Source organism: Lycium ferocissimum, chromosome 8 (genome assembly GCF_029784015.1).
Source record: "Lycium ferocissimum isolate CSIRO_LF1 chromosome 8, AGI_CSIRO_Lferr_CH_V1, whole genome shotgun sequence".
Taxonomy (NCBI): Eukaryota; Viridiplantae; Streptophyta; class Magnoliopsida; order Solanales; family Solanaceae; genus Lycium; species Lycium ferocissimum.
Genome location: NC_081349.1, coordinates 17,392,770 through 17,413,441, shown reverse-complemented (window position 1 = coordinate 17,413,441; position 20,672 = coordinate 17,392,770). Strand labels below are relative to the sequence as shown.

At 35.1% G+C, this 20,672-nt stretch overlaps 1 protein-coding gene across 1 annotated transcript; it reads right to left on the bottom strand.

Annotated features, from left to right (window-relative positions):
* Nucleotides 1-17,806: 17,806 nt before the first annotated feature.
* LOC132067399 (probable WRKY transcription factor 75) lies at nt 17,807-20,140 on the bottom strand. The gene is made up of 2 exons (XM_059460615.1): nt 19,668-20,140; nt 17,807-18,118 (listed from the first exon to the last, which is right to left on the bottom strand). Exons 1-2 carry the CDS (start codon nt 20,027-20,029, stop codon nt 17,941-17,943), a joined length of 540 nt encoding a protein of 179 aa, XP_059316598.1. The 5' UTR covers nt 20,030-20,140; the 3' UTR covers nt 17,807-17,940.
* Between the last annotated feature and the right edge of the window lie 532 nt (nt 20,141-20,672).

Here is a 20,672-nt window from a genome sequence, read left to right as displayed (position 1 = left end):
CTTGCTGGTCTCGGGCGGGCAATTCGCAGGAATGTCCTTATTTTGGGGTGGTCTTTAATTTTTAGCCCTCAAATTGGTGGTCTTTAATTTTTATCCCTCGCTTAATATCATGAGTTTTGGGGTTCAAATCTCGACTCAGTCAAAAAATTGCAAGGCGGAGTTTTATAGCAAACTTAGGCCTATTTAAGCTAAAGTTAGGCCTGCCGACAGAATTTTGCAAAGGCAGAGTTTTGCCTGCGAAATTCTGGCAAAATTTTGACTTGCAAATTCAAGTTCTACCTGAACAAATTTTTTAAAATTTTTGACTGAACGGGGTTGTAACCCGAAACCTAAAAATTTTAGCCGAAGGACAAAAATTAAAGACCAACAATTTGAGAGATAAAAATTAAAGATCAGCGCATTTGAAGGACAGTCCGCATAAAAAAATGGTCTCGGGCTGGTTAGGCGGGCCTTTTAAGGGATGAGCGTAGAGGGCTTGCACTGTTTCCCTTCAAATGATGTGGTCTATAATTTGGGGAATAAACATCTTCTTTTTTTTTTTTTTGACGGATTGTCCTTCATTTGGGGTGGTCTTTAATTTTTGCTCGTGAAATTGGTGTCTTTATGTTTTGTCCCTTAAATTGGTGGTCTTTAATTTTTGTCCACTGTCTTTGCAAATTCTGTCTAAGGTAGAATTTGCAAAACTGTCCGTACAAATTCTAAGGCAGAATTTGCAAAGGCAGAGGACAAAAATTAAACACCACCAATTTGAGGGCTAAAAAAATAAGACCACCCCCAGCGAAGGGCAATCCTGCAAATTGCCCAAAAATTAGTACAAGGCAGTATTTAAGAATATTTGCATAATAGTAGCAACATTAGTTAGTTATCATTCCATGACAACTAAATATTAACACATAAAACAACTTTCAAATAAAATCTCTAAATTTTAGTCGGATCCTATTTTTCGGGTGTAGTTTTATCTCCCACAACAGCGATTCCATTCTCTTTTGTCATTTTTTTTTTTTCGTGTCTTTCTTTCTTATATAATATACATGCAAATTCTTCCTTTTGGTCCTTTGAATATTCTCATTTTAACATGTTATAACTTTAATTGGTGGTACTTGCATGTTTTCTATTTCAATAATTATAATATGTAATAAAACATGTATCAGTGGTATGTATAAAATATAATGCACATCTACTAATTATTATTATTATTATTATTTATTTTTATCATTATGTATATAAACACACACATACATACGATGTATATCTTTATTATACCATATGGTTATATATGTTATACCATGCATATTTTATCATACCACATATGTATTTATATGTTATACCATGCATATTTTATTATACCACATATGCAGTGGCGGAACTAGAATTTTTAGGAACGAGTGTCAAAATATAAAAAAGTAAATATACGACGAAATTAAGAGGGATCAACACATAGTATATATACATAAAAAAGTTTTTCTTAAGTATTTACATAGTGTAATTTTTTGGCATGGCTCCGCCACTGCACATATGTATTTATATATGTTATACCATGTATATTTTTATTATACCGTGTATATACACGGTATAATAAAAATATACATGGTATAACATATACTAAAACCAAGCTGAAAAAAAAAAGGATCATTAATGGTAAACAAATTTCTTAAATAGTGGAGAAATAATGATGAAAGAGAAAAGATTAGGATTATACGACTAGGCGTATAATAATTTTTAAATTAGTGAACAAGATGACGATGATGAAAGAGACATGGTATGATTAATCAAGATTTAAAATGAATTCCTTAATTGGTGGTCCTTCTTTATCCGTGAGTTATCTTAAGAATTAAGATTTGTTAAATTCATAAAAGATCTGTCATTTTAGAAATAAACTAAAAGTACTATCATTTATGATAATACTCTTAGAGAAGTAATTTATCATGTAAAAATCTCCTATAATTTTGGGAAAAGGACACTAACTAGTCATTAGGAATTTGTTCATTTTTTGCACGGATTGTCCTTCGAACGCGATGGTCTTTAATGTTTGCCCCTCAAATTGTTGATCTTTACTTTTTGCCCTTCGTCTAAAAAAGCGGTCGAAAATATCCCAATATTTTGGGTTCAAATTCCGGCTCAGTAAAAAGATAATTTCGGAAGGCAGTGTTACGCAAAAGTTAGGCCTTATGTAGTTCTGAGTTTTGATGTCGTTCCAAGTTACTTAGTCGTGATGTAGTTCCAAGTTAGGCCTTATAAGGCATAACTTCTGTAGTTCCGAGTTATGTCTAAGGCAAAAGTTATGCTGGACAAGGGGTAAAGTTAAGGCATAACTTATATATATAAATTATACCTTAAGGTATAACTTTCCTTACGATTTTTTTTTACTCTGCTGGGATTCTACATAAGTTAATCCTTTGCTCGAATAGGCCTAATTTGCTACAAAATTCTGCCTTGTGATTTTTTTTTTTAATAATCTCAAAGTTAGAACTAGGGCTGTGCATAAATACCGAAAACTGAAAAACCGAACCGAACCGTACTAGTTTGGTTCGGTGTCCACCGTAAAAAAATTGAAACAGAAATAGCCGAACCGAAGTTTGATAAAACCGAACGCGCACCGAAATTTAATACATTACCCAAAAAAAAAAAAATAGTCCAGGCCCATTAAGTTTAAAGCAAAAAAAAAACTCAATTGTAATAAGTTCTCTTTTGCATTTGTATCCCTAATTTTCCACTTCAATTGAAAAAAATCAAATATCTTTAACAAAGAAAGGTAACTAGGATGTCTCTTTAGGATTAATGTATGTCCTTTATGTGTTTTCTTAATTATTCTTACGGTATGTATATAACACTTAGTAATCCTATGTCATGATTATAGTTTTCTGTTCTTGTGTATCCTGTTTGTTTGATTTTGATTTCAATTTATCAGTTTTATGTTTTATTGCTTTTGAGAATATGAATTAGTGTTAATGGAATCTCTTCTAATATTATATCAAAAAAATCGAATTAAAAAAACCGAACCGAACTTTAAAAAACCGAAACCGAAAGAACCGAACCGAACTAGTTTGGTTCGGTGTTCGGTGTCCATCTTCAAAAAACCGAACCCCAAATAGCCAAACCGAAGTTTGATAAAACCGAACCGAAAAATCGAACGCCCACCCCTAATTAGAACCCAGAATCTCAGGGGTATTGTCGACCACTTAAATGCCAAAGGACAAAAATTAAAGACCAGCAATTTGAGGGGGGGAAAATTGAAGCCCACCCCCGAATAACGACATTTGTGCGAATGACCTGAATTTGCTTGGCTCATGTTTGGGTTAATACCGCAATTTGACTCTTTTGGCCCAAATTATTCTCAGGCGCTAGCCCACAGTCCATTCTCTACAAAAAAAAAAAAAAAAATTAGAACTTTTCATGGCGATTTTAGTCGCTCCAAATGATAAAAAAGTCGCCACTAAAGGTTTGCCGCAAAAAGATCAGACTTTCTTGAAGCGACTAAATCAAAAAGTCGCCACTAAAGGTCGACAAAAAAAATTCTTATTGAGCCTTCAAAAATATCCCAAAATATACATAATATGTGTATAATTAGTAAGTGTACATTGATTGAGCCTTCAAGAAATATCCCAAAACATATATAACATGTGTATAATTAGTAAGTGTATATTGATTATACATTTATTAAACATAAATTATACAACAATGATACATTTTCTAAACATATACTGTAGGGATACATATTATATACAACAATGATACAGTTTCAATACAACAATGATACAATTTCTAACATATGCTGAAATTAGTTGAAAAATGGCTAAAAATAAAATTATTTTAAAAGTTTAAAAAATGTCTTTTAAGCTTCTTGGGCCATCCGGTTGTCAATAGTTTGGGCCGGATGGCTATTTGTGTTGGGCAATTCGCAGAATTGCCCTTCTTTTGGGGTGGTCTTTAAATTTTGCCCCTTATATTTGAAATCTTTAAATTTTGCCCTTCGGCTAAAACTCATGTGTTCCAGGTTCGAACCCCCACACAGTCAAAATTTTAAAAAAAAATTCGCAAGGCAGAGTTTAAATTTCGCTATACCCCCACCGGCATACACTTGTGAAGGAATTACCAAAGTTATGCCGGATCCGGCATACTTATGCCTTATGGGCAGACTTGGCATAAGTATGCCGGGTCCGGCATAACTTTGGTAATTCCTTCACAAGTTTATGCGGTCCCAAGATAAAAGTTTGCCCCACCGCATAAACTTGTTAAGGAATTACCAAAGTTATGCGGACCGTATACTTATGCCAAGTCTGCCCATAAGGCATGAGTATGCCGGATCCGGCATAAATTTGGTAATTCCTTAACAAGTGTATGCCGAGCCCGGCATACACGTGACCCAAACCTTGCCTTGCAATTTTTTCTTTTAATTTATGCTTGAGCGGGGGTTCGAACTCAGAACCTCATGATTTCTGCGTGAACGCTCAGAGTTGTAATGCGAAGGGCAAAAATTAAAGACCAAAGAATATGAGGGGCATAATTTAAAGACCACAAATATGAGGGGCAAAATTTAAGACCACCCCAAAAGAAGGGCAATCCGCGCAAAAAAATGATTTGTGTTCTTTTCCCAATTTTTGCCCTTAAAAATCAATTTATGCCTAACGAGCATAAGTTCTTTAAGGGTTATGATATAATATGTGAAATATTATGATGCGAAAATATAAGTTTATGCTATGCAAAAAAGTTATGTATCTTAAGGGACAAAATTAAAGACTCAGCATAAAACAGAAGCAAAGGTGCAAATGACCCATATTCTATTGGACCAGTTTTGGGCTTATGAGGCCAGGTCCAGCTGGTATCAGTTTTTTATTTGTAAATTCAATTCAAGTTAAACTAGTACAATATAATTTATTTTTGAAACTTATTAAACTTGTAACTTACAAATCATCAAATTTAAGATAAAATTTTAAAGAGTGTGTTAAGATTTTGCCCTGATTTTCTTATCATATTTGAGTATACTTTTCTCTTGAAGGAAAGTTAAAGTATAACCATAATTGCTTTACTTTTTTTGAAAGAAAAATATAATTTTCTTCCATATTTGGCTATTCTTTTTGTTGGAGGAAAAAGTTTTGGATCTCTATATATTGAAGAATCTCTCTCATACAATAAATACATAGAAAAGTATCCACAATGTATACTTTTAGAGAGTTTTGCTTAAGGGTAGACTTATTCTCTCAATAGTTTTCATCATTCTTTTATATTAGTTTTTGATTTGATATGTAGGCCAGTTGCTAAACCACATTAATATATTATGCTTTTTTTTTTTAGTATAGTTTTCCTTGTCATCTGGTTTATCGCCATCAAGGTTTCCAAATATCAGCTTCTGCATGATGCCCTATTATTTCGATCCCAACAAGTGGTATCAGCGCCAAGTTTACCCAATGATTCAACAAGTGGTATCAGCGCCAAGTTCGACAAGTTTGATGTTACACCTCGAAAAATTTTCCGTTAATGCATGGTGAATAGACTAACGAAGGGCACGAAGTATACGATATTTCAATAAGTAAGGAAATGTATTTGATGACCCTAATTGAGATTTGCAAAGACATCCGAAGTAAGAGAAGAAAGTTTGCCAAGGAAGGCAAGGTATATGTTATCTATCGGAAAGGATTTACGAGTACCAAATTAATGATGACTTAATGATGTCTTGGAGAAGAGATATAACGTCCCTTAGATTGTTAATGAGGTGTTAAACAAGTGTTAAGAAGGTTCCATAAGGGTTGGAGATCAAACGAGTCGACGAGAACGAGTTCGAAAAAGATGGGCATTATACGACCCAACATACTGGCCGTATAAAATATACTCGCCGCATGTTAGGCCGTATATTTAGCCCAAATTGGCAGCCTTCACTGGACCAAAAGTACGGCCAAACATACGGTCAGTATAAATTATACGGACCGTATATTGGTCCGTGAAATCCAAGCGGGTCAGATTGTGAGATATTAATAAGGGACCAAGTTCATTTCATTTCATTTCATCGTCACTCCCTTTCTCTCAAGAACTCTCTAGAACATTTCTCCATACCTCTCCCACAAGAATTCAAGAGATATTAATGATCAACTTCATCAAACCAAGAGAATCAAGAGTAAGAAACTCATTAAAGTTCATCCAAGATAAGAAATCTAAGTGGAGGTGGAACTAGGTTTTGCTCTAAACGAGTGTTTCCACCCAAAGTCCATTCCTACACCATCTAAGGTAAGTTTTATGGTCTTTCCATGTTGTTTAAGGTATTGAGAGTGTCACACCCTTAATCCGATAGGGTGTGATGGGCACCCGACCCTTACCTAGGGCCGAGCGAACCGTGACTCTCGTAATACTCATAATCATGCTGGCCCTCAAATCTTGACACAAATACATAATGAAAATTTCTCGAAGAACAATATGCTTTTTACCTTTCTCGAATCAAATAAAATCTGTAACATATAAGACTTATAATACAATGCGTAATAATACATCGGCTTACATAGCCGCTTACATAACCGACATCTTATACCCACGACACTGTCTGCAAAGTCTCTAACACGGAACATGAACCCATGACATAATACTCTGACTTGGCAGCACTCCGGAGGAAATGGAGCTCGCCAATCCCGCTGGAACATCTTCTGCTAATATCTTCAGCTCACCTGGGTGTACCTGTGCGGCATGAAACGCAGCCCCCGAAGAAAGGGGGTCAGTACGGAATATGTACTGAGTATGTAAAGCATGAAATGTAGTAACTTACATATGAAATGTAGTAAGCGAGATCATACTGAAGTAAAGAGTACAGAAGATCATAAGACTTGCCTTCGAAAACATTTATCATGCACATCAAAATCAGATACTCATCATATATACATATAGCGTGTCCCGGCCCTCAGGTGAGGGACTCGGTAGGTAAAATCATATCGTACTCATGTCATCATATCATCGTACATATATACCGTACCCGGCCCTCTAGTGAGGGACTCGGTGAGCAAAATCATATCATAATCATGTATGCATGTCCATATACATATATATACATACCTGGGGCCCTCTAGTGAGGGACTCGGTGAATAGCGTGTCCCGGCCCCGCTAGCAAGGGACCCTGTGAATAATCATAGCATTATATACCGTACCGGCCCTTTTCGGGACTCGATCGTGCCGGCCCTTTCGGGACTCGATCGTACCGGCCTTTTTCGGGACTCGGTGAATAATCATATCATCATATACGGTACCCGGCCCTCTAGTGAGGGACTCGGTGAACAATGCAGAGGAATGTGCACGAATACGTACCCGACCCGGGACTCGGTGAAAGGCATATTGGGCTTGCACGAGCAGAGTAGTGAGAAACCATATGCACACAAATCATTTCATGGACTCAATGAAGTAATCTAATCGAAGCGTGATTTGAAAGTCCGGACATTAGTTATATCAAATAGCTTTCGGACATTACTCGGAACATGTCATATATCGTAAGCATATCAAAGTGTCGTAGAGATCATAGCCATACATCAAATCAATCTGAGTCCGCCTCGGAGGGTTACGAATATTATTCACTTAAGAACTTTCTACGAACAAATCGAAGCGATCCGAGCCTTTCTGTGAAAGTTACGGACTTTCGTAGTTTCGGAACCGTTTAGGAACCAAACTCTTTTGAAAACAAACCTTTATGCAACTTTTGAAATTTAATTATGCAAGTTGACATAAAGACCATGATTTGACCATATTAAGAATACGAATATCAAGAAGCCAATAAGATTCATAAACATCCTCGGATCACCAGAATAAGATTACCTCGAAATTCGTATCATAACTTATTTTCAACTAAGACATGCCAAAGCAAGAAGGGGTGAGCTTTACATACCTTAGCCGCTTCCTAAGCTAATCCAAACTTAAGTCTCGACTTCTCACGATCTACGATAACATCATTAAGTACCAACCATTAGCCATAACACTTGAGAATCCAATTCCAAATTAACACTTCGTCTACAAAAATTTCGGCAGCATTTCCCCTATAACTTCAACATCCCCGAGAACTCAACTCGGCCAAATCAACAACAACCAAACCCACAACCATACTAACAATATCCATAAGTGATTCAAAATGCATTCTAACGTTAGTAATTCCTTTCTACATAATTCGACAACATTTCATTATATTCAAATAAACTACATACGATCAATTCCATACCAATGTTCACATATTCGATTACTAATCCGCAACCATTTACACATGATTTAAGAACATTCCAAACAATCTATACAATATTCAAAACAACTCAAACAATAGGCCATTCCACCCGAAATCTTCCAACTACATTAGGAACGTCAATGACACATTTTCTTCTTCCGAATTCATAAACTATATCAACAATTTCATACGTTAGCAACATCATTTTCATTAATACAAGAAGTCATATTAAGATCACAATAAGTCCCAAATCAGCCCACACGACCATAGCTCTACTTAGATCATTAAATCTTCATTCTACATCATGGAATTCACATCCACAACAACCAAAACACTAAATAAAATCAATTCATTCAACACTAAATAAAATCAATTCATTCTTTCTACACACATAATCCATATCCACGACCACACACCATCATACAACATTTCATGATTTTCATCCATTTCCATACACTATAACACGTTCAAGACATCCATAAAACATGTAAAGGAGGATTAAATCTCACCTTCTCTTTCAATTCCTCTTCTCGGCTAGAAGTAGTTCTAGCAACAACGAATGATTTTCTCGTTCCCACAACTACTCCACGTCGACGAGGGCCTTCCAATTAGTAGCGAAACAAGGAGAAAATAATTTTTCTCTTTCAATTTCCATGGGTCATGTTCGGCCATCCCATGGCCGAACACCCTCTCTCTCTTTTCTTTCCTTTCCTCTCAAGTTTCTAGAGTTGTAAAATGTTGGCTTGTGCCTTGTATGCCAACACTTATATATATATATATATATATATATATATATATATATATATATGGGAGCACATGGCCGGTCATGTGCCCCCTCTTGGCCGTTTTTCCCCTTCTTTCTTTTTCTCCCTTTTTCTCTAATTTTCTAGAATTTTCTTAAATGATGAATGATAATTTGTCTTGCTTCGTGACTTGTACACATATATACTTGACTCCCACAATGTAGTGTACACATATTCCACTTCATGGCATAAAAATATTGGCCAACATATGGGTGGGGCCCACGGCCACCTTGGCCTTTTGGCCATTTCATGAAAATTCTTTTCCAACTTTTGGCCCCTAATTTTTCTTATTCCAAATTTACCCTTAATGCTCCATTCCAATAAAAAGGATGAATACGCAACTTATACATTCTAAAAAAAATTATAACCTTGTCCTTAACTTCCCGCCATTAACTCGGAATATTCAAATGTACAAAATGCGAGGTATAACAGAGAGGTTGAAAGACTTGGATTGTAGAAGGAGATAGAAAATGGGTCATGAATGTGAGAATAGTGATATTTTTGAGTAGTAGCTTGGACTGAGTCATGATTCTTGATATGTTGTGACTATGATTATGTTATAAATGGCGTTAAAAACATGGGATAGACATTGTATATGAGTGAATGTAATAGTGTGTCATGACCATGAATATGGATGATTTGAAGTGGATTGAGAAATATGGATAATGTAGGTGAATGAAGACTATTGTTATGATGTTGTGAATGTTATTATAGATGTTTGGGAGTTGATATATGATATAGGGGAAGTTGTATAAATAAAGGAGATGCTGCCCAATTTTCTCTAGCTTTAGTCAAGTATGCTAAGCTATCGATTGTCTAATTTACTATAAACTCTAATGAAGGTAGAAACGTGAGCATTGAAGGAGAACGTTCAAGCCATAGAATAGTTGAACGAAAAGGCATGTAAGGCTAACCCTTCTTTCAATAAAGCATGGTTCCTTAGCCATATATCTATTCTTTCATAAGCCTATGATGTCCTCCAAATGAATTTATCTTTGAAAACTACTAAAGCTCATGATTCTCATTATGTTACGATTCTATGAAATTCCTTATATGATGAGTGATCCTCTAAGAATAGATGCAATGAAACGATGATAGTAATGATGTCAAAGATGCTTATGCGCTCTTATGTATATGTGTTTATGTATGACTATATGTAACACCGAGCTTATATGGCCGGGTATGATATGTATCGCGCGCGCACCACTGCAGTTGGGTACGGACAACCCTGAGCCTTGGTAGGGCCAGGTATGTATAAATCACCGAGCCTTGCCATGGCCGGGTATGTGAAACACCGATCCTTCATGGTCGGGTATGCTATGAATATAAATATGTATATGAATATGAAAATAAATACGGATAAGGATGTATGTGCACAATCACGTATTTGAAATGGAAGGTCCCTATGAAAAGCAAGTAAGTGTTTATGACGACGATTCTACTACCTCCCATCTTATGCTATTTCTTATATTGTCTCTTATGCTTCTATAATGATGTTGATTATGCTTTACATACTCAGTACATTCTTCGTACTGACGTCCTTTTGTTTATGGACGCTGCGTCATGCCCGCAGGTGGCTAGGGAGATAGGCTCGATCCATAGCTTTATTACTCAGGAACTACGTAGCGGAGCTCCATTTTATTCGAAGCTACAGCTTTTGGTATCTATTCTTTTGTGTACATACTTATGGGCATGGCGTAGTCCTGTTCCACCTATATATTGTGCCATACTCTCCTTAGAGGCTCGTAGACATGTGTATATGGTTAGATGTATTTAGCCTTGTCGGCTTATATTTTGGATATCATTTTGTTAGCCTCGTCGGCTTATGTACATTGATATGGGCATAGTTGTTGATGGTGATATAAATGTATTGTTGCCCAATGGGATTAGTATGAATGATGAATAGAAAGTATAATTTAGCTATGTGGCTCACCTAGATGTGAAAGTGAATGTATGATAAGAGGTGCCCGGGTGGGTTAGCACCGGGTACCCGTCATGGCCCTCCGGTTAGGTCGTGACATTTGAAGATAGGTCCAAGATGGGTTCAAATCAAGAGCAACCAATTTGATGATAACGAAGTTTTTTGTCACTAAAAAAAAGGTCCAAAATACTACATGTGGAGATGAATTTTTCAATCATATTTTCAACAATTCTGCTCCTGCACATCTTTAAATACAGTTTTTTTTAACCCATGCTTATTTTTCATACTTGGGCTCCAATTTTCAACTCATGCCTACTTTTTAACGCATGAGCTCAAATTTTCAACCCTGCGTACATTTAACGCTTGGGCCAATTTCAACTCATGTTTACTTTTAACGCATGGGCTCCACTTTCAACTTGTGCTCACTTTTGATGCACAAGGCTCAATTTTTTTAACTCATGTCTACTTTTAACCATAGCAAGCAGCAGTGATGAAGATTATGTGAAGAAGACGGATCAACTTTTGCCAAGAAAATTCAGGCCAAAAGGGGAGATTTGTTAAGATTTTGCCCTGATTTTCTTATCATATTTGAGTTTACTTTTCTCTTGAAAGAAAGTCAAAGTATAACCATAATTGCTTTACTTTTTTTGAAAGGAAAATATAATTCTCTTTTATATTTGGTTATTTCTTTTGTTGGAGGAAAAGGTTTTGGACCTCTATATATTGAAGAATCTCTCTCATACAATAAATACACAGAAAAGTATCCACAATGTAGTCTTTTAGAGAGTTTTGCTTAAGGGTAGACTTATTCTCTCAGTATTTTTCATCATTCTTTTATATTAGTTTTTGATTTGATATGTAAGTGAGTTGGCTAAATCACATTAATATATTATGCTTATTTTTTAGTATAGTTTTTCTTTGTCATCTGATTTATCGCCGTCAAGGTTTTCAATTATTAGCTTTCACATGACGCTCTGTTATTTCGATCCCAACAAGTCATATCAGCGCCAAGTTCAACCAATGATTCAACAGAGTGAACTACAATTAAAATTTTAAAAGTATAGAAAGTGCTATTAAGACCAATAGTTGAAAGAAAGAAAAACTTTAAAGGCTTAAGAGCCTTAAATTTTATTAAATAATATTTTGAACATTAAAATTTTCAATACAACTTGAAAGTTTCATTTTTATAATCAAAATTTGCAATATAGTGTTTACAACAGCTTTTTCAACTTTTCAAAAATAAAGAGTAAATTAAAAAGCTCTCCATCAATTTCGCAAGTTCTTCTACGGTAACAAGGAGTTTCTTGGCGACCTCCTGTAGTGCTTCGGTCTTATGGAGCATCAGTTGACATGATTTCTTCAAGATCCTCGTCCTCTAGTTGATTTACATTTACATGCCCTTGATATTTTTGCTCTAATCTCTTAACGAACATCCAAAGTGTTGCTACCAATGGGTGATGGGTTACAGCAACATGTATATCCCAATCTCAATTACTGCACCGTACATGTAGTTTCTATGCCTTATCCTTCTCAATTTACTACTTGTAATCCCAAAACTGAATTGTTTGACATATATTATGATTTATGTATATAGGGGTACTGTATATGTAAGGTGACGAGCGTATATGAAGATACCGGAGTTTTATTTGCTATATTCGAGGTATAGGATTACATTGCTACATGTGCTTAGCATGCTATTTCTCTGTGCGGTGACTATCTGTTGCATTCTATCATGCTAGTATAATGCATATGCATATCTCACATTCTAGTTTAACATTATATGCTACTATGAGCCCGTTTGGATTGGCTTATAAGTTGCTTATAAGTTGTTTTCAGCTTTTTTTGAGTGTTTAATTTACTGCCAAATTTAAAGTCATTTTGTGCTTAAAATAAGTCTAAAAAATAATTCGGCCCGTTTGGCTTAGCTTATCTAAAGCGACATAAGCTGAAAACGACTTATTAGCTAAAAATAAGTTAGGCTACCCCAACTTATTTTTTTTTGGCTTTTTTGGCTTATAAGAAGCTTTCCGACTTATAAATGCTTTTTTTAAGCCCACCAAACAGTTCTCTATAATGTTTAGCCATATATTTCATAATAAGTTGTTAGTCATGCACTATACATATGCATTATAAATTCCCCCCTTCGTCCCAATTTATATGAGAGTGTCTGACAGGGCACGAACGAAGTTTAAGAAATTAAATCAATGTAAGTATTCGAACAAAGAATATGAGTGGTCTAGTGGTAGAGGCCTTTAATGCCAAGGAACATACTCGGGTTCGATTTCAAGTTGCTACATTTCATTATTTTATTTTTTAAAAAAAAACCAACGGACTCACTCGGTTTTCAGTCAGTTTTAAACGACGCAGTCCGTCGGTTTTCGAAAAGCGACGTAACATAAACCGACGGACGTGTTGCGTTGATTTTCACTAAAAAATCGACGCAGTCCGTCGGTTTTGGCCATCGATTTTTGCCTTTTTTTTAGTAGTGGAAGTTTAAGAAATAAAGAAAGACTTTTGAATGTTGTGGTTTAAAACAAATCAAAGAAATTATTGTGCCTATGAATTATTTCATTAAGGGTAAAATAAAAAATTTAGAGTTAAACGGTTGCTATATATAGTAAGGCGTCTTCTTTTTGGGATCGATTAAAAAAAAAGAGTGTCATATAAATTGAGACGAAAGGATGTACATATTTGATTTCACACTTGAAAGTGTTTATATATGACACATGAGTTGTCCGTGCAATTAAGATATACGTGTGAGTTGTCCATGTTTGGTTGAGCCTAAGTCTAGGTATGACGTGTGGATATAGATCTTTTCCTCATGAGTCACTGTATAACCTAAGCACCTAGGGCAGTGAACGCGAAAAATTGTTTAGCACGGCCCGGGGAGTGTTGGTGCTGAGTGAAGTTGGAGTCTTTATCATGCATACTTGGTTTTAGACTCATAATCATGCATTTCTATAAATACTGTATTTGTGCATGCGTACTAATTATTTTGTTCCTAGGTATTGTTTCTGTCATTTTTATATACTTGTTCTATATGTTTATTAATGTGAGTATTTTCGAATTCAACCACGACACTATCTAGTTGGGGTGGTCAATGATACTTATTGAGTACATAATGATGTACTAATTTCTATTATATATAAGAGTCCAAGAGGGACTAATATAGCAAAGAATACTTGTACCAAAAGCTATATAAATTGTACATTTTAACCAACTATTTTTTTTATCCTACGTGGACATATTTCTAATAGATATAAGTGTCCAAGAGGGACGATCACAAAGAACAACAAATTATACAAAAAGCTGTCTGAGTTGTACACTAAGTTTTACACTAAATTTGGACTTATTTCAATTGTATTTGGTTTCTTTCCTTTTATTTCCAGTTGTGGGTCCAATTCATTTAACAAGTACCACTACTTGGTTTGCCACCTATTCTTTGTTCACGTGTATTTCACTTTAACGTTATCATATTTCTCTACTTCTACACTTCATTTTATTACTCTATTATAGAAAACACATGAAATTGTACTCTAAGCAGGGACTAACATGTGTACATTTCAGAAGTTTAACATTAATTTTACCTCTTGTGCGTTTACTTTTTAAGTCCCCACGTGTCTCAATTGTCCTTTCATTTCTTTCATTTGGCATATAGTCCCTCTGTCTCAATTTAAGTGTCTAAGTTTGACTAGATACGGAGTTTAAGAAATAAAGATAGACTTTTGAATCTTGTGGTTCTAAATTAAAAATGTGTATAATATAATAAAATATCCTTTGAATCTTGTGATTATAAACTTGACATGTAGGATATTTGAATTGTCAACTTGCTAAATATAAAAAGAGGCGAACATAACCAAAATAAGACAAATTTTAACAACAATTGAGAAATTAAGGGGAAAAATAAGAGGAAAAGAAACAAAATATGGAGACTCACTGAGGAGAATCGCGGTATCCTTTGCAAAATATACAAACCATAAAGACTAACTAAAGTGGGTAATGCCTTTCTTCTTCACTATTTCGGTGGTCTCTCAGCCTTTCTTCTACTTCTCCTGTCTTCACTCGTTCGATCTGATTTTTTCTAGGCTGCTTGGTGGTTCATATAGTTGATACTCTGAATTTGAGATTTTCTTTTAATTTTTCCTGTTTAAATTAGAGTTTTGCTATTAATTTTGGTGAGTTTATTCTACAAATTGCTTTGTTAATTAGATCTAACGCAGTCTCTCAATTGTCCTTTCATTTCCTTCATTTGGCATATACTCCCTCTGTCTCAATTTAATTGTCTAAATTTGACTAGACACGGAATTTAAGAAATAAAGATAGACTTTTGAATCTTGTGATTCTAAATAAAAAATGTGTATAATATAATAAAATGTCCTTTGAATCTTGTGATTATAGACTTGACATGTAGGATATTTGAATTGTTAACTTACTAAATATAAAAAGAGGCGGACATAACCAAAATAAGACAAATTTTAACAACAATTGAAAAATTAAGAGAAAAAATAAAATTTGGAGACTCACTAAGGAGAATCGCAGTATTCTTTGCAAAATATGCAAACCATAAAAACTAACTAAAGTGATTAATCATGTTGGGCCAGTGCATCGCACGGGCATAGTTTGCTAGTACTACACCTACATGTGTAGATACTAACTGTGGTACTAGTAGCTAGAGTCCAGGGACAGTATAGGAGTACAACTTGGAAACAACAGTGTTGAGCTGCCCGGACTAAGGCCTCATTTGTTTGCACTTATTGGAGGTCTAAATCTGAATGGTTCAGACCTTTAAGCCATTAAGTCCATTTGTTTGCATTAAGATCTAAGCCCTTTTTGGGTCTGAATAAGTCTTAATCATTAAGATCTTGAACTAAGTCTTAATATCATTAAGAGGTAGTCTTGTATGGAACTTTTTTATCACCAGCTCCAACCCCAACTCCAACCCTCCACATCAACCCCACCTCCACCCACTCTCCACTCCAACCCCACCCCACCACCCACCCACCCTCCACTCCAACCCCCACTCCCTACTACCCCCACACCACCAACCCCCATCCCCACCACCAACCCCTACCCTATACCACCCACCCCATTCCCCACTACCCCCACCGCCACTCCCCAGTACCCCTAGTCCCCACCAACCCCGCCCTCACTACCTCCCACCCCCACCACCCACTCACCTCTCCACCCCCACTCACCACCGACCAAGACTACATACATCTCCACCATTATTAGTGAACATAAATGTTTCATTTTTTTAATCAAATAATATTTTATTTTATTAAATTTGTATTTTTTATTTTCTACTATTTAGTTACTTTTTAATTCAAATTGTATATTTATTATGTTTATATAAATACATTATGCACATTCAGATATTTTAAAACAAACAGTCTTAATCATTCAGTGTTCAGACATAGAGACAACATCTTAATCATTCAGATGTGCATTCAGATTCAGACGTCTTAATCTTAATGAAAACAAATAAGGCCTAAGTCGGAGCGCATTGGAGTCCCCTTTGATCTTTCATTACTTCTTATTACTTTAGATATTATATTATTTGTATGTTGAGATAGTTATATTGATATTCCCTTAGATGCTCATGACTTGTTGCACCAGATTCCTGGGGTTGTATTGATTATTTTCGCATCGTATTGAATTTAGACTTATGTTTTATGATATCTAAATATGTTGTTAGACTTATCCATGTTTATAAGTATTATGGTTGAGGGTTTCATTTTTATTGCGTTCATCCAACGAGTTCGACGAGTTAGGTGTTATCGCGGCTTCGACAAATTGAATCGTGACAAGTGAAAAGTCATGAAAAATAAACCCATCATTTGATTAGTGGAAGAAAGTGAGAGTTATGGAAGACATAGGAGCTGTATACGGTTAAAACCGGATATGGTCCAAACCGGAGGAAGAGAAGGACTAGGGATATACCGGATGTTACCCGGTCCTTTCCGGGGAAGGGTCTGTATCGGGGCAAAACGAGCCTCTCTTCTCCGTTATCGAAACGGTCAAGTCCGCTGCTCCGAATGTCCGTGGACGTGGTCCCAGAGATATAGTCGTTGTCCCGAGCGACCGTTGGTCCGAATAGCCGTTGCACGTAAGCCACGCGTCAGTAGCGTCCTGCCATGGTCAGTCACCAACCATGCGTGTGTCAGACGGCGCCGTCAGTCTAATCCCACCAAATCCGTTCAGAGCTGTCCTTGTTATTATTTTATTAGTTCACATTGTACGAAGCCCATGGAGGCAACACTATAAATATGGAGCATCCCCCTCCTTTGTGGGGGTTGGCTCCTTCATGCTTTCTAAGAACACTTGTAATAGAATAGATCATATATATATATACAATCTTTCCTTCAGTTTCTAACTCGGCCAAGGCTGTTTTGTTCAAGTTTATAGAGTGATTTAATCCATCAAGTATTCCATATAGTCCATACGCGATCATATTTTCAAACGAATCGCCGCCATAGGCCATTTTCACTAAGAGCACTCTTGAATACATATTCTCTCCGTTTCATATATACCAAGATCCAAGCACATATCCTATACCCGCTTACAAATTCAATTGATTATCCGATTTCGGGGTAAACAGGAGCCACAATAAAAACTTATAAAGACAAAGATATGAGGTCAATTTTATCCGAAGTTCTTGGGACTTGAGAGGAAAAAAATCCTTAAACTAGAGAACTTAACCGAAAAAAAATAAATTATTTTGTCTATGAAAGAGTGTTAAAAGACACACAAAACAAGTCTCAAGATGGTAGCAACTTTGTTAAAGAAAAAAAGAATAAAGTTAAAAAGGAGGAGGGGACTGCCGCCCGCGGCAACTCCCAAGTATGCAAATTGCAAAAAAAACAAAAAAATAGCAGCATTATTTTTAGTTCTACTACAATACAATGATAAAATTAAACTCCCTACTGAAGTTGCGTTTTATTTCATCTATGTTCAAAACGCATGTGCACACTGCAGTGTTATTTTACAGGTGACTAATGTATAGATATATGCCTTAGGCATTGAAGGTAAAGAAATATTTAGAAGGAAGCATAAATTTGCATCTGACTCAAAATATGCTCAAAATTATCGGTAGATTTCTCAATGGAATGTGAATGCACGCCTTCATAAGTAGTTACTACTACTCCTTCATCTTTGGACAACCTTTGTACTTGTTTCTTCACGTTACATCCTTGATGCGTGCATCGGTAGTAGCTCCTGATTAATTAACACAACAACCAAAATATTAAACAAAAGATATTAGACAATAGAGTTAATTCCATTTAATTATTGTAGAATGTGGAGTTAATTATATTCTACCTAACATTTTCCCATGACTAAGCCATTAGCCCTGCCGAACTAACAGTAGCGGTTTAAAGTAGGAAAGTACTCAGGGGTGTCAAAATTTTTATAATGACCGTAGCCAGATAAATTTCAGGGATTAGAGAATCCAATGGTTGAAATATGCGGTGATATTTAGATTCCAATTTATTATTCCATTTCCTACAACTTCTGATCTTTTTAATTTCATGATTTCACTTTAAAACGTCCAGCATCCTTACTTTTTATCAAAATCCTTATCGAAACTCGTCGTTTTTCAGGATCCTTACGGCTCTTATTTGTCATCAAAGGATTAAATACGTTTCTTTGCACGTATTGACTTACAATTTACTATTTAGCATAAAATAAATGATACTCTAAGCATAGAAGCAGATGTAGAGCAGGTTTATTTTTGGTTCAATTTAATTTATTATTTTTGGGTCGAACTATATATACATATGATAATGTTATTGAAGAGTCTCATATAGGGTTCTTACGAGATGAGTGATCTCCTTTTATGACTTGGACAATACGCATCTCTTGAGTTAATTTTTTTGGTTGAGTTAGGCTCACGATCAGTTTCTTTACAAATATATGCATTTAATAAGATCATACTTATTTTGAACCAAATAATACTCTAAATTTGACTCCTTTGATTCTAAGGAATTTGGAGATCTAATATCACAGTAGTTCGACAGTTATTGCTAGAAATTAAGTAAAATCCAGACATCTAACATAGATCACTTTGAGGCTAAAGTGATTGTTATTAAGATTCCTTTTAATTTGTAGGCCTATTTGATTCGGGTCACTTTCTTTTTTCCAAAGTTACCTAATAATAACTGAAATGAGTCTTGACTGGATTAGAAGTAGATTCTTTGTCCTACAAAATTTACTTGAGAGTAATTTTGAATATTGGTTTATTAGTAAAAAATCTTTTTCAACTTTTGGTAGAAATAAAAAACTTTATGTGAGAGTTGAAGCTCCAAAAGGAGAATTGAATTTTTATCTCACAGGAGATCAGAGCGTTTTCATTGGAGATAGAAAATTGCTCACCAAGTTTCTATAAATTTGCAAATTAGTTGATATTATGACAATACTAGATAGAATAGCTATCATTATGGGAGAAGTTAATGGTTGAAATGATAATTGAATAATTGATACAATAAAAATAGAGACTATCATTTTTTTTTCCAAATTGAAACCCTTAAAAAAGTTCATGGGTTATATGGATGCTTGTCCCTATAGAAATATAACTAAGGTATCATTGGTTGATCGATCATCACGAGAAAAATTAGGCAAAAAAATAGGATAATACGGCTAAAGGCTAAACTAATAGATAATTGAATCGATTGATTTTCAAATCCAAAAAAAAAAAAAAAAAAAAAAAAAAAAATTGCAAACAAAAAGAAAATCCACCTAGTAACAAAGAACTGAGATGACAACTGACCTTGGGAATTTGTTGTTCTTGACAGCCTTCTGTCCATATTTCCTCCATCTATAACCATCATCAAGAATATCCACTTGACTCCTTGTTTGAAAAGCATACCTTGGTTTTTTAATCTTCTTTTCACCCTTTTTCTTACACGATTTAACTTCGTTTTGTTCCATAGAGTTAGCAAAACCATTAGTAACACCACTGTTCATGTCGGAGCTTGGAGTTTCCATGCTTGCCATTAGACCCAAAAAACCATTATTTGTACTTTTCTTGCCTTGGAATAATAATTCATCTTTTGCATGAGTGTTGTTGTTATTCTTTAATGAAAACTGAGACGATGATGATGATGGGAACATAGGTTGATAATTCTCCATTATAGTTGTGTAAATGAAATGTTTGTGTGAAATTAAGGGAGGAGCTAGCTAGGAAGGTGTAGAGAGGAGATGCGTGTGAAGAAAAGTAGGAATGGAAAATGTGGTTTTGAAGGTGAATTTATCATTAAGAGTTGGACTAGTGTGGCGGCTATGGTGGCTACCTGTTCACTATGTTTATCTTATTCTAGCTTTAATTCATGTCGTAACCGACACGTAAAATTAAACTCATCATTTGTAAAAAGAATTTTAGTTAACATGAACTAACCATATCTCAAATAATATTTACATTATCGGTACAGTAATACTTTTAACTGGTTGAACAAATTAATTAATAATCTAATTTTAGGTTGTCATTTAGATTTGTGAAGAGCAGCTATCCGTTGTTAAATATCAATTTAACTTGATTGTTTAAAATGATTTATTCACTAAAGTATAACTGAAATATGAGATATCAGTTGTTCTTTAATTTTAGCATAATCTGCGTGTGATAGAGGAAGATGGTAGAAATTTCAAATTAGTAGAAGGCTTATTTACCGAGAAATTAAAACCATCCAGAAGTTGTTCTTTCTTTTTATATTTACCTTTCAGTCCCTATTTACTTTAATTTATCGTTAACCTTATATATATATGTTGATGCAATTTC

Coding starts and splice junctions, on each gene's coding strand:
- LOC132067399 (XM_059460615.1), bottom strand. CDS start 20,029: ATGGAGAATTATCAACCTATGTTCCCATCATCATCATCGTCTCAGTTT. Junction 18,119..19,667: donor AAGAACAACAAATTCCCAAG/GTCAGTTGTCAT, acceptor TTAATTAATCAG/GAGCTACTACCGATGCACGC.